Source organism: Struthio camelus, chromosome 17 (assembly GCF_040807025.1).
Source record: "Struthio camelus isolate bStrCam1 chromosome 17, bStrCam1.hap1, whole genome shotgun sequence".
NCBI lineage: Eukaryota > Metazoa > Chordata > Aves > Struthioniformes > Struthionidae > Struthio > Struthio camelus.
In genome coordinates this window covers 19,627,507-19,649,242 of record NC_090958.1, presented here as the reverse complement: position 1 = coordinate 19,649,242, position 21,736 = coordinate 19,627,507, and the positions used below count along the sequence as shown (strand labels likewise).

At 41.7% G+C, this 21,736-nt stretch overlaps 1 protein-coding gene across 1 annotated transcript in view; it reads right to left on the bottom strand.

Annotated features, from left to right (window-relative positions):
- Positions 1-21,736, bottom strand: part of GRK3 (G protein-coupled receptor kinase 3) — a 79,866-nt gene that overhangs the window by 49,807 nt on the left and 8,323 nt on the right. Inside the window, exon 2 of the mRNA XM_068911687.1 lies at positions 11,419-11,495. Within this exon, the coding sequence (XP_068767788.1) occupies positions 11,419-11,495 (77 nt within the window). The remainder of the gene's footprint in view (positions 1-11,418; positions 11,496-21,736) is intronic.

Genomic DNA, 21,736 nt, shown 5'->3' with positions numbered 1-21,736 from the left:
GGTTTTGATCCATAAAATTAGGAATAAAGGTCTATTATTATTAAATCACATAAAAATAGTCATTCAAACCAGCCTCTAGTCGTTACAGAATATCCAGTCAAGTTCAAAATCTCATTCTGTATCCACACATGCACTCAGTTGCCATAGCACAGGGTAATTAAGACCACCTAAAGCTCCAGAATTAAGAGAACGAACAATTTCATTTTTCAGGAACAAAGAGACTTGCTACTACCAGGGAAACTCATCTGCATAGGAATCGGAGCTTCGTCTGCGCACAAAGCCAGGAAAAGCCTCGCAGCACCAAAGGCACCACAGATTTCACTACTTCTCTTTCCAGTATGCGTTATTTGTCTTTAACCTATTGTTCCAATAGGGCCTCACACACGTATTCACCTTTCCTTAAAATTCTATATCGTAACAAATTAAAACATAACCCTGTGCAGAAAGAACAGAGGAAAAGAATGAAATATATTTGACAAGAAAGCGCTGGTGACTGCAGGAGAACAACCTCCCCAGGACAGAAGCAAACTGAACACAGATGAGTCCGTAAGGAGCCAGGTAGCGCGCTCAGTGATTCCCGTAAATCATTACGTGAAAATAAACCATGGACATAGAGAAAGGTTCTAGCTTCTTTAAAGAAAATCCTGATTTCCAACCATGTTGTCCAGTATGCTTTTCACACAATGGAATCACTAACCACTCATTAAAACCGTTTTTGCCAGCCATTTTTCTAATTGTTAGACTTGTACAAGCCTTCAAAAATCCTGCGCGAGAACAGCACAAAGCTGCACTGGAGAGGCTCTATCCAACCCAAATACGTGCTTCAGACACCAAGGAGCATCCTGAGACCCTGTCAAACCTATTTCAATATTGGCTTGCAAGGCAGAGACTTTTAAGGAGCTAATACCCAACTCATGGAGAGCGTTCAATTTTTATTCCACTTCAACCCCGGACGAGCAGTTCAGAGCAAAATACTCAAGGTAAATTACACAATCCACATTTCAGATGTGGGCACGCTGTAAACCACCTTCCACATCCACTGACAGCAGCCGAGAGTTTAGCACTGTCAAAGGGCAGGACCAGCAGCTGTCAAGATGTCAAATGGTGGCATACCAGTTCCAATGATAAAAGGATTTCTAAAGAAAAGGAAAACGTGCTCTATTTTTAACATGCAGCTGTAAATCATTAAAAAATTTTTTTTGATGTCTGTGCTTCACCCACTGCAGTTGCCACTGGGCCTTTGCCTCAGTGCAAAAACACATATCATCTTAATGAGATCCTCATGAATTGCACTTCTGAATATTGAACATACAATAAATCACCTTTTAAAGCCATGAAGAGAATAGAACGGGGAAAGCTTATCTCTGCACCACATGTAGCGCACATCTTTCGTACTTTGGTCTCCATAACGTGCAGAATTCCAGTTGACTAGAGCAGATTACACATACATCGACAGTTGAATATCAAAGGCATTCAGCATATCAAAGGTGAACGAAAAAGGGGTTCTACACTGAAAAAAGTATCTCTGAAAGGCTTAGGACTAATAGCGCTACACGAAGATACGTAAAAATATGCTAACTTTTAAAAGAACAACTACATATTTAGATCTGAAGCATTTCGTTTCAACCAGTTACTATAAAGAATATGATTAAATTCTTTCACTAGAGGTCATCAAGAAATACATAAAACTTGGAGTTTTTATTCTTTCTTCACAAGGAAATACAAGAAACTCCAAACCACACACATAGCAGCAGCTGAAAATGCCATTAGTGTTTTGTTAGCTGTTGTAACCGCTCTTTCCCCACATCACAAGAATATTCAGTCCCTACGAAGGACATGAGCTTTTTTTTTCTCCCCTTAATCAATATTCTTCAGGATATAATTTCTAAAAATGACTTGGAAGAGGTAGGTCAATATCCCTTAATAAAGGAAAACACGCCACTTCTTTTGAAGCGTTCTAGGCTATGCACAGATCATTGCTATGAATTATTTAATACGTAAGTGCAGTACCCTGGGAGGAAGAAGGAAGGAAAAAAAGGCAGAACAGGCACACGGCAACAAAACATACACAAAAGCTGCAACCACCGCTTAGAAAGGACTTCTTCGAAACAGGGGCAAGGCTGGACGAGAGGATAGTTTAATGCTGACGTGGGACACGTTTACGACAGGAGGGTATTTTAAACAGCTCTTTCATGTCAGCCCTCCCCTTGGCAAGTACTGTTTAGTATCATAACGACCATGCAGAATCAAACTGTTCTAAAATAGCACCTAGACAGACGGTTATACTGTGGCTAATATCGAAACACAAAACCAATAGTATTTAGTTAGTAAATGCACATAGTATTTAGTCAGGTAAAGAAGAGCAAAACCACTGAAAGGGCACTGATAGGGCAGAGATGATTCTCCCACGTGAATTTTAAAGCCTCTCTCTGGCCTGCTATGTGCTGAGGGCTGTAGATTCAGAAACAGCCAGCGCTCTTCAAACACTCCCCTCTGTTCAAAGAGGTTATCAGTAGAAGTCCGTGAAGCATCTAGAAACATTGATAAACCGTTTTCCATACTTCGGACCCTACCTGTCCGAGCACCGCCCAGACACGCACACATCTGGGAGCAGAATATTGCAAAGGCACCGGCTGGACAGCACACTGTCAGTGGAAACAGGCCAGGAAACTGCGAAGCAACTACCCTATAAGGTCACTGCTCTGCTCCCCTACAGAGACTGAGGGCCCGGAGGTCTCGTGCTGTACATTACTCTCCTCCTGCCAGTGCACCGAATGGCGCTCTGCAGCAAGAGCCTGGCAGAGCTGCACGAGTCCTCGGGGGGCTGCAGGCGCAGTCGTGCATTGCTCCTTCATAGGCCGATACTCCTACAGTGCCATAACACATCTGAAAGGCTCATAGCAAATATCCGCATCGCTAACTTGTGTAATTGCAGGTAATGGACAGCTAGAGCTCTCCAGCTTGTCAGCTCTGCAAATTTCTATGACCTGCTGTACCTTTTAAGACCACTGTTGAAAGTTAGAAGGACTTAGAGCTTCAGTAGTTCAGAGTCTATACTCATTCTCCTTAGTAACACAAAGATCTGAGGTTTTCTCCTGCTACTACTGAGTTATCCGGCTGAGATGAATGAGTAGCACTGGCAGGACTAGAGAGTCTGTTTTATTAGTAGTACTCATTACAACTATTATTGTGCCAAGTTACAGATGTGAAAAACTAATATTTACCTGTTTCACAGTGGTGTTCAGATGCTCAGTTAATCTGTGAATTGTTTCAAGACACACAGATGAAAAACTCCATGGGAGTGCAACTGTTTCTGATTGACTAAGAAAGGACAGAGGGAAAAATCAAGACGGTACAGTATCACTCCTGTATACTCAAGGAGGATATTCCAGCAGAGACGGCCTCCGGGAGTTCAAGCAAGTGCAAGCAGATAGAAAACAAGGCATTTAGAAAACGTTATGCTTGGTATGGAAATCATTTTGCAATACACTCAGGGTGTGCTTATAACAGAGTTCAAAGCCTTCTAAACTGATAAACCCTCTTTGATGGTCTCAGGATCTGGCAAGTCACAAAGGTCTAAGAGCTCACCTAACTTAGGCATCTACGTTTTTACCCTTCTCCCATTTACAGTCTCTGCAAAAAGACCTTTCCGAGGGCATGTGAGCCTACTGGCGATCTGAACTGTTTGTGTCCCTCACCGTGAACCGTACTGGCAGAGAGCCAGTAGCTGACTGCCATCGCCCCTCAGCTCAGCTCCGTGTACCTGAGCACAGCTAGGTGGCAATCTCGCATGCACGCTGCCCCCAAAAACCGTCCCACACCCCAGGGGCCCAGGAGGAAACGCCAAGAGACCCTCTGCTGCAGAGGACCATGGCTGAAGCTACAGGAGCCATAAGGTGGACAGCTGCAAGACTGAACAAATAATTAGGCATCCAACTAATCTGAAAGGAATGAATTTACATTTATGCTTCCTGGGGGAAAGTATACAAAGTACTGCAGGCTGAGACAACCGGGTTGCATTTTACTGTCTAATACATATTTTTTACTGAAAATTTAAAAGCAGAAACATCCAAGTGAAATTGTTTCAGATAATTTATAATTCCTTACCTATACTTGCTCTTTTCTCTCCTACAATAACCTACTTCTGCAGTTCAAAGCTTGCAGTCTGCTTAGAATTCTTGAGTATCTAACCCAAAAATTGTGAAATTACACTGCTCTGCTGAGATAAAGACTATTTTCTCCCTATGATTTAAAATTTTCAAAGAACTATATTGTATAAAAATGCTAATATATATCAGCATGTGCACATTATCCATTATGTGAAGTTAGGTGACAGGATATATGTTTTGCCTATTTTATAGCTTAGACAAAAATCTGCAACTCCATTGGGAAACTAGACAATGGAATATCTTCAGCTCCTCTAGGGGGAAAAAAAAAAAGGCATGGGAGCATAGCAGACTGTATCCCAACAAAGAAATACTCCATTATTCATGATTAGAAAAACCAAAATGAATGCATACATTTTTTTATACTGGCTTTGGACACTATTTGCCTCTGACACAGACAGACACCTAAAAATTGCCCGCAGGTAAAATGCACATAAAGTCTACAGCAGGCAGCTTTCTCAGTAACTCTTTAAATGATCTGCAATATAATGCATGCAAGTATCACATTTATTTCTGAACAAAATAAAAATTATGCTGTGAGAAAGGTAGCTTCCAATACAATTATGAGATGAAAACTAGTTTTTAAAACTAATTCTGTGAAAAAATGCATACAGTAAAAGGACTGATTTGTGTAAGAAAGCTCCAAGTGTATTCCGATTTTCTCTCTGCCAGTGTACATACTTCAGTCCGATACAAGTGGAGAATCACTTTAAAAGAACAGCTCCACGGTAAAATGTCTTACATTAACAGTTTCTGTTTCAGTTTACAATCACATAGTTTCTGACATTTACTTGTGGTTTGGATTCTGTGTTGCTTTTTAATTGATAAGAAACGTGCTTTAAAGATGTGCAAGGAAGCATGGGTCCATCAGATTCAGAAAAGACTCCTGCAAACCATCCGCAATCCAGGTTTTAGTCTGAACTCGAACTAAAAATAAGAAGTAAGAAGAGAAAGAAGAAGATCAGCCTTAACACAGTATTTTAAATATCATTTTTCGTTACTGCAGTTACTTCCTAATTCTGATGGTGTCTTACTTCTCTGTGGTGGCTGTCTTCTCCAGGTCAGAAACGGAACCCCAGAATAAACTCGCCTGAATAAACAATCTTCTTGCTCTTAGAGAAAACCTCACAAAGCAAATTTTTATTTTCCCTCTTACATGGCTGCACGCTTATTTAATATCAATAAATGGAATAGAGTCCAATCATTGAGACAAGTCTCACATATACCGTCGAGAAAGAACTCCCAAGACCACGATGTTTTCAATCGTTCAAGTCTTACACCAGTAGCTAATGTATGCCATGCCCCTAAATGACTTTTTGCTCTAAAAATACTCTCAGTTTTTAAAGATGCTTTTCAGAACAGGTTTTGTGCAGCCCTCCCACTCTTGGCCTTCTCCCTCCCAGAAGAGAAGAGCCCCCCAGCTCGTCTCCCTCCAGGCATGCTCACACCGGGACCAGCCCTTCTCCGCCGGCTCCTTGCAGCCCCCGACCTCCCTACAAGGCTAAGCTGGACCACGGGAGGGGAGACCACTGGCTGCCCAGCTCCCTCCCTCTTCTTGCATGTCTTTCTCCTGTTGCGCATGCACGCATGCATTTGGCTTCACAATCATCACCAGTGGCTAGAAATGACTAGAAACAAGATCTATTAATACAAATTTTATGTCATTCCCTGTTCATTTAATAGCTAAAAAATTCAGGTGCTTTTCTTGACTCCCAACCAAGTTTTAGTGCTTTCACTGTTATTTCCTCAGAGGACTATTTAATTAGTTCAAATGCCAATAGCACACAGATCTTATGCTTAAATTAAACAATAGCTTAAATAATGTGTTAGGGAGGTACTTTTCCAAGGCTGTTATTTTTAGGTATCTAGGGGAGTGCAGTGCGTTGTGCTGCCATACTGCACAACAGAAAGAGGAAGAGCAAGAATGTTTTTCTCAATAGATTTTTAACTCAAGATCTATCTAACCATTAGCAGCAAGATTTTGAAATAATGAAATATGATGGGTCCATACTACAAAAACAAGCCAAAAAAAGTATGATACGTTGCCCTAAAAAAAAAAATGTTTAGCTGTTCTCACCCTAGTTTTTCAGCAGAAAACGCTCGCTGACAAAGCTAGAGGAAACAACAGCCCAAACTGTCAGGAGCATGTTTCCCACTGACTGCAGAGCAGACAGGAAAGTCCCTCCCCCCAGCTGTAGGCCCTCTGTGCAGAAGTAACTACAAAGCAGATCAAATGCTTATCTGCTCTGAAAACTCAGTTAAAAAGCTACCAAAACCCAGAGGAACTATACTTAGCTGCAGTGGCGTAGAGGCAGCAGCTAGAATGCAAGAGAACCCTTAACAAGGCATCAGTGTGTAGGAAGAAGCTCAGATACAGATGGCAAAGTGCTCACCCTGGGTTGGGAAGACCTCCAACTTGGCGTTTGCTGATTTAAGATGATATAAAAGAAAGTTAAATGAATCATCCAAGAAAGAACATTCCTCACTATACCAAAGTTGATGAAGTAAATAGGAAAAAAAATATATGTTTACAACTTGTTATGACATTTTTTAAACAAGCATTTCATTTCAAGAACATAAAACAGAAATTATATCTGGTTTGCAGGGAGGGGGAGAGAAATGTAAGTTATTTACTAAACTAGGTGAAAAATATATATAGCAGTACCTCCAGTTGCCAAAACAGCTAAAAAAATACCCAGGGCCTTTTCACCAAGGCCCAAACACAAAATTCCCTATAACAAACAAGAGACGGAGAACAGCGCAGACAAACTGCCGCGTCCCATCAGCTTCTGACGAGTCGCCAGAGAACCTGGGGCAAACAGGAGCCATGACCTGACGTTATAAGATTCTTTACCATCAAATGCCAGAAGTTCTCAGCCAACGTTATATTGTTCATCACCTACAGGGTAGGTGCAATTTGCCTGAAAGTCCGTAAGACTCACTGAACTATAATTGACAAGAAGTTTGCTCCAAAGGATTCAACTGTAATAATTATAGTAATCCTATTTTAAAGCAATATTGTGATCTAGTTCACTATCTTGAATGCTTACAAATTATACTTGCTGCAGAAGACCCTGACCCTCCCCTGGCTGCCCAGAGGTACCACCCACACCCCGTCGGCTGCGCTGGGCTTACACGAGCACAGCTCCCACTGCACCCACGGACTGCCACAGGTCACAAAACTGCCCTCCAAAAGCAGTGTTTTTACAAGCGTGCCCTCCCTGCAGTGCAACATAATGCACAAAGAACTTCAAATACAATTTTAAGCCAGTACTGAGGTAAGTGGCTGAGTGGATTCCATATATAAATTATACCTAAACAAATATTGGAATGCTAGAAAATGTCCTTTTTCTAAAGCAAACACATAATCTGGTGCTGTAGCAAACAGGATGTGGTAAAAAGAAAACTAGTTAAGGTGGTTACACATTCCGCTCAGACACATGCTGTACTTCCCCATGAAGTTAGTGCTGCAGAGGAAGCAACTGATGCTGGGAACAACAGGCTGGCTACGGTATAAATGCTGGCATGGCAGCTTTCTGGCTGGCTGCATCGTCTCCACGTCCTCTGTAACTCATTAGGTGACTCTAATGGAGTGGAGGATCATCCTGGAGAATCGCTCCTGCAAACATTCATGCTATGTTCAAGCGCAGAGAGCAACTTATTTGCCTTCACGAAGAAAACGTAAATAAGAGGACAAAGAGTTGTTTATGCAAATACTATGAAGTCTCAAGACCATTATCGCCCCCACGGGGGTACTGCCATGCTGCAGCCTGAAGGAGTTTCCTGCACTGTTTCCAGCCCAAAGGAAAGAACGAAGGTTTTGAAGGTTTCGGTTTGCAAGCCCTCGAGATCCTCTGCAGTGGCGTACCTGGGGTAGGGTTGCGGTGGAAAGGCCGACCAGAGCTGGAAAGCACTGATCCTGCAGGGATTTAACAGTTCACTGTGGATAAAAACAGCTGAAAGGACTAGCATCGTAACTAGATACTTTAAGAGAAAAACATCCAACAGGAATGAAAAAAGTTACTTCATTACATGATCTCAGAAAGACATGTATCAGACAACTAATCAAAGCCCTGTTTTTCACATTTGAAAGAGGGATACTGAAAAACAGGAGAAATAATGAAATGGAGCTGTAAGAAAGATTTGTGGTCTGTAAAAAAAATTAACAGTCCTTATCTACATCACTTACCAAAGAGAACAAAAGACATAGCTTCATCAAGTTTTATAATGACTATACAGGGAAAAAGTATTGTACTAGAAGGCTCTTTAACTGATAAAATAAAGGCATAGGAAGAGCCAGTAGCGAGTAGATGAACTCAATGTTTACAGCTAATAAGACGACACACTTTTGACTAAGAATTGATTAACTTTTTCAAATAGGAACTATCATCTTGCTCTATATGTTGGCCATAGACCTGCATGTTAAAGTCCAACATTAGATGAAACCTCTACCTATCCCTGGGATACAAAAAGATAATAAGAGTAAAAAGGTGATTAGACTTTTTTTTAATTACCACACTGTATTTATTTTCACAGCATTTTGCATAATGCCTGCCTAAAATTGAAGGTACTTTACCACAAGCAATTATGCTAATGTCTGGAAACAGAACTAACTTAATGGCAAAGAACAAGCTAGAAAACGCAATAAAATTTAAATGAACAACCACAGTAAGGAAATACGATATCTTCAATGCAATGGAAAGTCTTCTGTTAAAAACAGCCACATTTATCTTTAATCTTTTTTCCTCCACTCTAAAGCCTCCTTCAGAAGAAGATAGCTTCAAAAGTAGCCAAACTCCAGCAAAGCGATTACAGAAAACCTCCTCATATCCCTGGAACCAAGAGCTTTTGTAGCTAGGAATATGCTAAGCGCAGAAGAAAAAAGCAAAGTAAATACTCTCTGCACATCTGGACTATGCATCTCAAGATCTGGGGAAAAGACCAATCTTCTAATGAAATTAATACTAGGTTCTGATATTGGTAGTGAACAAGGGCAGGGGAAGAGACAGGTTAAATCCTTCATTTCTTCCATGACTACAGTTACCTAACTGTAACTGCTGTAACTTATCAAAATAACTGCAACATATTTCACTGTTCTTTGGAACAAACTCTTAATGAAAAGTATTCAATTATATAAATAGAAACATCCCTTACATGAAAGCTAGTCCGTTTGACTTTAAAAAAAAAAAAAAGCTTCATTTTATTGCCATCACACAGAATCAAGCAATTAAAGTCAGCCTTTATTTGGTTGCTTAGAATTCCACTTACTTATTTTGTTACTCCTATGCAGTAGCAATATATTAATATTCAGCATAAAGAGCTAAACTGAGGCAAATACCAAAAGATGTCAGCACAAAGGAAATATCTATGCAATATACAGTATAAAGCTTTTGGCCAGAATAAAAGAAGGCACAGTTTTTATGCACAAAGACACAGGCTACTCTTCAATCACCATAATATAATGGAAAGCTTCATGAGACTTATGTACACGTACTTTAGACCATTGTTTCCACAACCTCCTTTGTAAAACACTACAAATCCTATTAATGGCAACCTATGATACTGTAAATTAACAACATTATTAAATTGAGTTAGGCAATACTCAAATCCCTCACCACACAGTATTCTCACGCCTCCCCGGTCGCACATTTCTCGGCCGCCGGGAACGCTGAGCCCAGCCGCAGGTGGCAGCGGGGACCGGCCCTCCAGCAAACCCGCCAGGGATGCTGCCACTTCACCAGCATCCCCAGGAGTCAGGGCGCAGCGGGCACTTCACTCCCGAGTGTTTGCTCCACTGTAATTATGATCTCTCTATGTTTCAGGCAGAAATAGATCCACCAACATCTTGAAGTCTTTCCAACCCTTGTTTTATGATTTTGTCCCCAGGTCTCAAGAAAGCAGCAGCTGTACTATCCTAAGAGATATAAGGCGATCCCCTCTTAAAGGTCCACTGGACAGAGATTTCACAACCCCCTCATGAAAACTGTTCGGCTGCTTTGCTACCCATCCTATTATTTTGACCTTTTTTTTTTTTTTCCGTCTGTTTCCCAGAGGCTTGACTTGTGATTAACTTCATGATTTTCACAACAGCTTTTTACTTTTTTGAAGACTGTTCAACCTCACTTTTCTCTTTCATAGCCTACGTAATACCCTATTTCAATCCTTCCTCGTAGGTCATATTTAGCAGACTGCTAAATAAGGTCTGCTCGCTCTTGCTGCTCTCTCCTGGACTGTTTCCAGCAGGTCCATGTATATTTTGTAGTCCAGTGCCAGAACTGGACACAGCATTCTGCCAAAGGAGGATTATTTCACATGCCTCACAGGCTACAATCCTGACTTTATACTATAGTTATGTGAATAGTTGACACATCACAGCTTACAACTCACTATAATATCCAAGTCTGTTAAAAATGCCTATCTGATTAGTGGTTCTTCATCCTGTATTTGTGTAACTAATTATTCCTGCTTTAGTAATTACTCCTGCACAGGTGTAGAAGACAGTGCTTGTTCTTACTGAGAACATCCCATCTCATTTTTTTCACATCCCCTTCTCTACTTCATCGTGATCCTTTGCAACTCTAACCTCACCCTCAGCGTGCTTACAGCCTGTCTCAGCACACAAGCTGCATGTGTGCATTCTCCATTCCCATAGCCACACTGTTAATTAAAACACAGCACAGCGACTGATCTCTGGGCCCACTGTTGCAGAATCCCAATGGATACAGCCTTCCATGTCTGACACTGAAGCCCTGAGAACTGTTCCTCACATCCATTTTCCAAACAGTTTTGCCCGCTGCATACAGCGGTTCCCCCAGGCCGCGTTTCCCTAGGTTGCTAGCAAGAACACAATGTGAGATAGTGAAGACAACACATGTGGTTTCTTTTCCACTACTGCTCCCTTATCAACCAGGCTTATTACCCTGTGAAAGAAGAAATTAGACTGGTCTGACATGTTTTATTGTTGACAAATCCATGCCGAGTAATAAAATTTTTCCTAGTTGTTTCCAAAAAATGTATTTTTTCCAAGAGTTTTCCAAAACATGAAGTTAAATTGACAGATTGTATGGCTTCTCCTTCTTCCCTTTCACATTTCATTTTACTCAAGGCCTTTGTTTTATTAAGTCCTGCCTACATTACAGTACTCTTAAGACCACCTACAATATTGCTCTTCAGCACCTTTTACTGAGAAGTAGCAGGCAAGCCAATCTTAAAAATACATACATGAGTAACATTTTTTTCAAATATGACTTACCGATTTTCTGATGGAAAATCTTGTCAAAGGTTAATTCACCCCTTTCCTCAAGGTATTTCTGCATAACACTGCGGATACTGAAAGAAAGAAAGAAAAATTACTTCAAAACCTTGAAAATGATTTTTTTTAAAAAAAGATTACTTTGGAGAAAAGGATCACTGCGATGAAACATCAATGTAACAGATTCCTGCACAAAGAGATACCACTACCCATTTACTTCCATCAACTCAAACCACAGCAGGCAAAGTCCATGGTCTTAGCAAAAGCCCAGGAGAGTTCAGAGAACTGCAGCAATCAACTGAACAGGCTTTTAGTCCAGCCACAATCAGTCTTAACATTGTAAAGGATATCAGAAACAAAAGAATTCCTTAGATGACCGACCAGTGAAGAAACTAAACTAACTTCACTCTATTAACTCACAGATTTCAACACTGCAAATGATTTTATGAAATTTTAATCTCATCTATGAATTCTAAGCCCCACCTTCCCAGCCTGGAATTAGCCATGAATGGTCTTAATACGAGGACTTCTTTAAAGGCTCTTCAAATGCACCTGGGGTTTGAGCTCACTCAAAAACGAAAAATCTCTTTTCTTACTGTAAATACTAACACCGGTACCTTTTCAGTCTGGAAGAGACTATATTTTTACACTTCAAGCTTAACATATCAACAGCCCACACTAAACAGTATGATTGCTAAAAATCCCATTTAAGGATCTATGCTTTTCTAGTAAGGTTTGAAAATACCATAACTGAGCATACATAGGGGGAAATAAAAAACATCAGTCGCTGCATATGGCTCCTTTTGCTGCGTGCCGCTACAGAAGCGGGACTACAGCAGTTTCAAGATAAAGTTATCAGGCTTTTCCCAGGTTTGCCCAACTAGGTTTTTATCCCAGCAAGATATTTGAACGTTGCCATAAGGGCAGTTTTTCTTTATGTGCTATAATAAGATTGCCGAGTCGATTCTCAGTTCTCTCCACCTCTGCAAGCTACACGCAGGCGTTAGCGCAGGGTGAGCCGAAACGAACGGCAGCGCTGGAACGCCATCGGGGCCGCGGCACCCAACGCGCTGGGTGGTCTTCCCTGAAAACAGAGATATGAGACCGCAGGGAGAAGCGCGCAGGACACATCAGGCAGCACGCGTCAACTGGCCCTCGCTTGAAAATGAGCCGAGTCCGGGAGGCCAGAGCCCTGTCCAAGCGGACAGTCTCACGTCATTTCTTCTTTCTTACATTGTTTTAGTTGATTTTTGAACAATTTTTCCTCAAGAAAAGCTATGAAATGCAAAATACTTATATAATGTAAGATAAAAAACAAACGTAGAAGCATATCAAAGCTATATTAGCCAGTTCAAACTGCAATTACTATGTTATTTAGAAAATTAGACAAAGTAAGCTACATTTAGGCCACTAGCTTGGCTGCCGTATACTTAAAATCTCCTTTGCTTAACTTATAATGGCAGAATCACTCATTTAACTGCCTTAACAAAGATTAAATTTGTTTATTTACCAAGTAACCTCAATATTCATTTTAAAACAATGCCCTCAAAGATTTCATATAGGCAACAATGTAAGTATATACATTTTAAAATCAAAGCAGCAGCACAGAAGTATTGCGCTTTGTTAAAACAAGTCATAGTATTAAGTCAAAATTACCCTAAATTTTTCTTTCTTTCCAAACCAAAAAAAAAAAATACTATTCATTTATATAAAGATAACTGCAAATATTTTGTATAAAGTACTCACGTCCTAAACAAGATTGTCAAAACTCACTCACTGACTCCCTGCAGACGAAAGACTGAGCACCTAATCCTTGCAAGATGCAGACTCTAAACCATGTAGTGTCAAGAAAAAACTCAGACCCTGACTTCTGCAATGCAGTGGAACAAGCCAATGCTGGTGGAGAAATTTTAATGGACCTTTTCTGGAGAAATACTAGATATCTGTGGCTACTCCTCTGAGGTCCCTGCCTTCAGGACTACGTGAGCTCCTCTCGGCTCGACGATCACAACAGCACACTGCTGGGAAAGGTTTCACATGTAACACACGACTCTGCAAAGGGAGAGACCATCCTCTGCCATGACTTACGAGGCCCCACCACCACCATGTCTGAAAAACCTGACCAATATCAACAGACACATCTTCCCGTCATCTTTGAGGAAGGGAAATATTTGTATTCCTCTTCAAATGAGGATCTGAGGCCCGAAGACTAAGTGACATGACCAAGGATGAGAAAAAAGTCAATAACAAAAGCCAAGAAATGAACTCAATGAAACTCAATGAACTCAAATGAACCTAAACCCCCATGTAGGAAATTCTTCTGTTAATGTTTTTTATGCACATCTCAAAGCCTTGCAGGACATACAAATCCATGAACTCTGATCCAAAGCAAGAACTACAGAAGCTAATAAGCACCAGAATTGGGAGGGCTAAACATTGTTAATCAGGTTTGAGACCATAAGTTATTCGCTGAAGGCTTTACTAGCCTTTCCGTTTGCTCATCAAAAGCTAGGCCTACCCACCGGGTGCTCTAACAGCACAAGGAAAGAGCAACTTTGAATGACGAGGAAGAAGTGAAAACAAGTCCTGTTCACATCCTGAGGAACTCAGGAAAAGCAAAGTAATACAAGGAAATTTATAATTTCATTGGTACAACTACAAAGTTTTGCCTGTTCTATGGGTAGGTTTTTTTTAACATTCATCCTAACTTAACTCCTTTTATAAAAATGGTGATCACAAAACTTAATTCTTCTCATAAATCCATCAAACGATAGCACAACGGCGGCAAAATCCTCCACTTGTACCAGCAGTTTTATGTACTGGCGAGCACAGGCGATAAAAGCAATACAGCTTCTCCTGGAGCCACACCGTTGTAGGGCAGAGCTGTAGGACCCGCAGGAACAGGCGCCCCTAAGGACGCCGTACAGCGCCCGCCGTAAGCGTGCCTTTGGTCCCCAGAAACACGAGTGCATTCCTGCAGCTCTGCCTGACCACCAACCGCTCCGCGCTCTCGTTAACCGCCCCGCACTCGTCAGGTGTCCCCTCCAGCTGGCACAGCCTCTTCCCCTCTTCTCCACCTGCATCCTTCCCTTCCGGCCACCCCGCTGCCCGGTCCCCACACCCCTCCGTGCTCCTCCCTGCTGCCTTCCCCTCGGCTTTCCAGGCAAGCCCCTGCTCCCTGACGGAGCGGCCCTCTGCCTCCCGCACCGCGGGACCACCAGCTCGCGGCGGGAGGAACGAGCGTGAGGTTCACCCCAGCGAAGACCAGGCCTCTCCTCTGCCTTCCCCGCGGGACGCAGGGACTCACCGGGGCCATCTTCTATCATAGCGCGGTCACTCGGGGCACCCGACAGCAATGCCCTATGCCCGATTGATCCTCACATCATTATTAACGTAGTAAGTCTTTTTAAGAATAGTGACATCAAGGAAGCTTTCCTCTGCTATAGCAAGTATACTCCAAGAAATTACATAAAAACAACTTAGTCTAGACAATTAGAGAAGGAAATGAAAAAGTTTAACAAATTGCTGAAGTGACCAAGAAGATCTGCATAACAACAAAACTCTTCCGAATGCTTCCTTCGCTCCTTTGCTATCAACTGCTTTTGGTCTAACAGGTGACACGTCAAAGGGAATAAACGGTTTCTCAACTAAAGACTCTGAACAAGTTTGTAAGTGTAAAACGATCACAGGCGACAGAAGTCCAAGCTGTATTCAAGCTGTAAACAACAGGCATCATCTCCTCAAAATCATTTCTGTTTAGCCACATGAATGAATATGAATAAATTAAGCAGAACAGATTACGACGATCCAAAATAATGGCCTTTCAATTCTTATGCAGCAGTTAAAGGTAAAAATCCTACAGAGTTCAAGAGAAGTGAAGCAGACTCCATATAGTCCTCATATGGATGGAAAATCTTAATATAGAGCCCAGCACATTCCACAAACAGGAAAGAAGGTTCTTTCTCTGCTTTTGTATATTGAATCATTATTTGCCAAACATGTAAACAATCCCGGATTAAAGGCTGCATTTCAAAGGAAATTAGCAATTTCTAAAAAACAAGATAAAAAAAATACTTAAAAGTCTTATAGCTACTTTCCATATCCAAATACGCTTTCAGAGCAAACAATGCGCTCATGTTAGAAGCGGACTTTTTGCATAAGTTCATCTCAGTTCACAGCATGATCTACCTTAATAGCCATTCTCAAAATAAACAGAAACAAAAGCCGGCTAAAAATGAAATCCAGGGAGACTTCAGAAACAAAAGCATATCCGACTGTACTGCATCAAAACCTTTTGTCCATATATTTTATATTATGGAGAGGAAGAAAACAGCAAGCAATAAACGTTTCAGAAATCCTCAGACTGCTGTCCAAATTGCTGAAATAAAAGGATGTGTGTATTTTGGGGAAATCACAAGTCAGGCTTAAAATTCTGTGAGAAATGCAAAAACACAACTTGAACTCTGGACACCTCCTTGCAACATCCAGGACTGAAAACTACAGTTTTCTTCATCGTTTTAGCTGTCCCAATTTAATGGGTACCTTGGAGCACAAGTCACAGATCCTCTGCCCCAGCGACCAGGCAGGCAGGAAGGTGAAGGACCTGCCCAGCCTTGCAGCAGCAAGTGCACCACCACCACCTCTGCTGGCGTAAATCACAGACACAGGCTGGAAGAGGACTTTTTGCACCAAACTATAAGCTTGGTGCACACATCAATCTAACCAGGTTAGCATCTTCGCCTCCCCAGTCCACACACTGGCAACAAGACTAAACTGCAGAATCTGTTGCAAGGAGCTTTAAATTGCAGCTTAGGGCTCTAGTGACAACGAGCACCATCCCAGCCTTTCAAACTTGATCAAAGAAAACTACTGAAAAGCAACCTTCAAGGTTAAAATATTTTCTATAATTAAAGAGCTTTCACTTCCAATAAGTATGCAAAATGGCATGCAGTTTGACAAGACACAAAGACAGTAATTACAGTGCCAGTGTAGCGAAACAAGGGGAAAATACCTACTTAGACACATATTGCAGAAAACTAAAAAAAAAAAAAGTTCTTTTTAACACGAAAAAGAATGTGTGCACTGCAAAAGTGCCACATGTCCATAAAGCTCCCCCTCAGATCAGCTCCACCAGAAGAAACCAAGCCCTAGGCCCTTTGGAGAGGGGGTTTGCCTCCGAGGCAGAGCCCGGCTGCGGACAGACTGCGCTCAGCAGCAGCTTTTCCTGCTTGGGACCCCGATGGCAGATCAGTTATATTCTGTGACCCCAGATACAAGCACGCCTATCAGAAGAAATTCAACTTCTGCTGCATCTGTATGTATAACTGCATAAGCCATAGGACAGTGACTTGCTGGCTCTGTATTTGTAAGGGCATAAGCCACGGGACTGCCAGCAGTGGTAGCAGCAGCTAGGGAGACAGCCCAGGACATGACGGCAGCGACACCGGCTTATCCAGAAACTGAAAGTTACGGAGGAGACTGCAACAAACGATATTCGTCTTGACATTTCCTAAAAGTTTTGCTATTAATTTCAACGAGACATGGATTTTGTCCCAGTAGATTTTTTATACTGAATTATAGAGTAGTTCTCTTGAAAGCATCTCTCACCTAGGAAATGGAAAGGGTAAAGAAAGATTTGATGGTATGCATATAAATGCATACATACTGCTACTACTGGAACCAGATCAAACAGCTACTTACTGTTGGCCTTATTACTACTGTATCTTAAAGGAGTTTTTAATTATTTATGATAGAAGCACATTATTTTTTCATAAAGAGCTCACGTTTGTGGGTTATTTATTGTACAGATGCGCACATGCACACCAGAGCTTGAAAAAAATAAAATGATTTGGTTTGACTGTTTGGCCTTATTGCCAGCATTAAAGGATCACAAATACATTAAGAATGAACAGTTATTCTCAGTCATATATTCACTGACAAGCTGAAACGGAAAAAGAAGAACAGAAAAACAAAACAAGAATGAAATGGCAGCTTTGCAGACACCAGCCGGAGGAGAGTAGAGTTTGGTATCTACCAACACTTCCTGCATCGTCTTGGGCTAGTCACAACCATTATCTACCTCACTTCCCCAGTCTGTAAATTAAAATAATATTTCCTTTTCTTCCTGCCCTTTGTGAGTTCAGAACATGAATTCTTCAGGGCAAGTACTGTCTTTCTGCCACGTGTGTGCCCTGTACCCAGCGCTCAAAGGTCCTGATTGCTGATGGCATGCATAGGAACTACTAAAATGCTAATATTTACTTCAAAAAAATGCTAGATATTCGGAAAGGAGCTAAGCAACTGCTGCCTTTGAACGCCAGCCCTTTGCACCGTCTCCTACACCTTCCCACTGGCGGCACTTCCACGCCTCCCCTCCTACGCTGCGCAGTCACTTCCCACTTCTTCTTGTCTGCTTTCTCCTCTTCCTTCTTTGTCTTGATCAAAACCTATTTCTCTTTTTCAAATATATCTGATATTTTTCTCACCCTGCTTTCCTCACTGTATTTATGATGTCCCCTCTTCCCATTCAGCTTTCATTTCTACTTTCTCCTGTGCTTTCTCATCCTGCACAAATGCCAGCGTAACTCAGAAAACTAACCAAGAGCTGAGCTTGCTTACAGTCTAAACCCTCCAAGATCTAATTTCAAGTGACAAGAAAAGTCTGAAGTCTGAAAGTCTGAAGTATAGTACTATCCATATGTCATCAGTGATACAGTTCATCCTTAGAAGTATTTTTCTACCAAGTTTTTGCAGAGAAGGAAAGAAAAAAGATACATGACAGAAGAAAACAGGGAGAAGAAAAGAAACTTTTCCTGATATAAAGAGCAAATCCAAGTCTATTAGTATTATTACTAACCATTCACATAGATTTCTATTTATTCCATTATTTTCTTGTCATATATTCATCACTGGCAAGAAGTACCTCTCCAGGCGGACAAAAGACTACGACTCCCCTTGAACGACACTGTAAGCTGCAACGAGTCACAGATCACAACCCCAGGTCAGCCAAACGCTCGGCTTGGGGATGAAAGCAAAGGGCAGACACTAGATGCAACCAATAAAAAAAAGAATTATCCTCCCTTGCAGACACTGGGCAAAAAAGAAATAGAGGACATATCAGAAATGCTCAGTGCATTTCACTTTGCTTCCACTCAACCTTTTATCTCGTTCAAAGATCAGCACAAGTTAATGCTCCTCCAAATGATTTTGTTCTTAGAGACCGCAAAAGATTTTACATGGTGACTTTTGTTCAAGCAATGCATAGGGCAAAGAAAATTAATGGAGTATAAAGCCAGAAATGACCATCAGACCATCTAGTCTGATCTATTTATCTATTATTTGTAAACTTCTTTATTTGGGGGGAAAAAAAAAAGGTGGGGAGGGGGACATTTTTGGACACCACTGAAATAACACTATACCTAAACATGGAAAAAATGTATATGTTCCTTTTATTCTGCTACTTCTGAGCATCCTCTATTACTAGAGCAACCCTGACAGCAATGCAATATCCAGTTGACTTCGTTATTTTAATAGAAAAATAAAAGTGATCACTAATACTAAATTAACGTACCCCTTCATTTTACTCTTATTCTCATCAGCTGGTAAATAAAACTGCTATGAGTGAAACTAAACTTAGATTTTGCTTTGATACACATTGTACATTCATGTACATATCCATACATATATACCCCAAACTGCACACGTTACCTGTACTTAGGGTGAGAATGTGCCTATGCAATGACCCTGAGCTAAGCTCACACTAGATGTTGCAGAGGACAAGAATGGGGCTCTGCCATCTTCTGTCCCAGTTTTCCCCATTTCTATCCCATCTTCACATACCCTCTCGTTTTTAAAGTTTATGCTAAGCACGTTTCTCCTGACCCATTTAAACTGCAGTGAACTAAATGCCCTTACCAGTGTCAAGGATGATTAATATATTTTTTTATCCAAGAACCCTGCTTGCAATGTAAGGGATTAAAGCATAGCAACACTTCCCATAAGCCCCTCTGACGTGTGTATCTGATCTCAGAGACCATGCAGCTTCACTTATGCAAACAGTATTAATGGAGAAAGTTTATGACAAGGGAGCCAAAAGCACTAGCTACGTTGGTTGCAATATATGCATCACCCTGATGTTCCTGGAGTATCACTTGCGTTATCATTGCTGAAACTTGAAACTAATATAAAAGCTTCTAAGCACATGAATTTTTCAAGAATAATTACCCTGAATTGCAATGTTAGGGACTTGCCCTTCCACTGGAACGCTACTACGGAGAAATTACAAGAGGAGGGGAGAGGGAGGGAGAGGGAGGGAGAGGGAGGGAGAGGGAGGGAGAGGGAGGGAGAGGGAGGGAGAGGGAGGGAGAGGGAGGGAGAGGGAGGGAGAGGGAGGGAGAGGGAGGGAGAGGGAGGGAGAGGGAGGGAGAGGGAGGGAGAGGGAGGGAGAGGGAGGGAGAGGGAGGGAGAGGGAGGGAGAGGGAGGGAGAGGGAGGGAGAGGGAAAAAAAAAATCACATTTCTTTACTCGTGCTGCAAATAAGTCATTCATCAACCATGGTTTTTTTTTTTAAAAACAAGTAAGATTGTTCTAAACATTCCATAGATACAGAGAGAGAAAATTATTGGGGCAGCTTGAATATTCTTGAAAGCTATTGTGCTAACATAAACATTAATTGAGAAACCAAGAATTAAGAAGGCCAATATTGACTGAAACACTGAAACATACTACACTGGAGTTTTGTTTTTTTGTTTTTTTAATCTCAGCATGCAATTTTACAGAGACTTAAATGTTTACCTGCACTAGCCAAATCCATCATAAAGTTGCTAAAATTGCACCAAAGATCCTGCCTCAATGGCCTTCAAACTAAAAGCATAATAGAGTCAACACAATATAATTCAGAAAAATGGCAGAATGGCGCATAGTCGTTATAGTCATAATATTTCTTAGAGAAGTGTATTTTAAAGGTGTAGCCATGCAAATGTCAAAAAATGAAAACTGTCAAGAAATATCTGTCCTAACTTTTGTTTAAAAAAGTTTTGAGAATCTAATTTTAAAACTAACAGAAACGTTCCCAAGATTTTTTTTTATTCTAGAGGAAACAATCCTCTTTAAACAAATAAGCATCCCTCTATAGCCTTGCATCCAAAACACTGCAGCAGCAAGTATGTAAAGTGTAAAACTGACTCCATTGATTTTTTGCTCTTCACTGTGTGTTTTAAACTTGAAATTAATTCTAAGATTCCAAAAATAAGGGCAGTGTGAATAAAGGAACACTGAAAATTGATAAACTGAACAATTAGGAAAGATTGGGAAAATCTAGGGTAAATGGGGGGGGGGGGGGGAACCAATGCAGAGAGATACAGAATGGTTTAAATGTGAAAACAGAATTTGAAGTGGAAGATGCAAGGAATCAGCCTGGAGGTTTAAGAAAACAGAAAACACTGCGAAGGCTCGGAAAGGAAAATTATCTCAGAAGCACGAACTCACACATCCTCCCAACATACTGAGGGCTGGGAAATGGAGTCAAGAGAGCGCAAATGCTGAAGACGAGGAAAGAGAGGCAGGAAGGAGCACCAAGGCTCACCACCTCAGAGGCCACACAGAAGAAAGCAGCACCAAGAGGATGAAGCTGGGGAAGGAACAATAACTAAATAACTGTGGAACGGGTGCGGGACAGAGAGCAGTGGAAAACTCCAACAGCCTGAAAAGTTACAGACTCACTATGCCAAACTACAAGGTATCAACAAGACTTCTAGGAAGCTTTATCACTGAAGGAAAGCAAAAGATTAGAAAAGGAGGTAATTTTTTTTTTAAAGATGTTAAGAAGGCCTACAGGCAAATGGGCCAGATCACACGGGGTGATCCCCGGGGAGACGCATACCAGGCACCGGGGCAGTCAGCACCGAGCGCACGAGATGCTAGGGTCCTTACTGCAGGGTCGGAGCAGGTTGGCACCAAGCAAGCGGGGAAGAGCCCGCGGGCCCCGACCGCTGGCCCCGAGCAGGGGACGCTGCTCCCACGCCGCCCCGCAGCTCTGCGAGCCGCTCGAGACGGCAACCCCGAGCGGCTTGGACCGCATTCCTGCTGGGCAGCTTGCCTTCTGTTGCAGCTAGGCTTGTCTTACCAGGCTCTTCAGACCTCAAGAGTAAAGTTCCCATCAAGGTTTTCATTTGCCTTCTTTTCAGCTCAAGTTCAGTGTAACTGAGACTTGCGTTTCACAGAGCTTGCCCTCACCTCTTAATTTAAAGACTGAACTGCAACAAACAGAAGAGCAGCCAGGCAGCATCCACAGGACTGTCACCGCGGAGGCGGCTCTCCA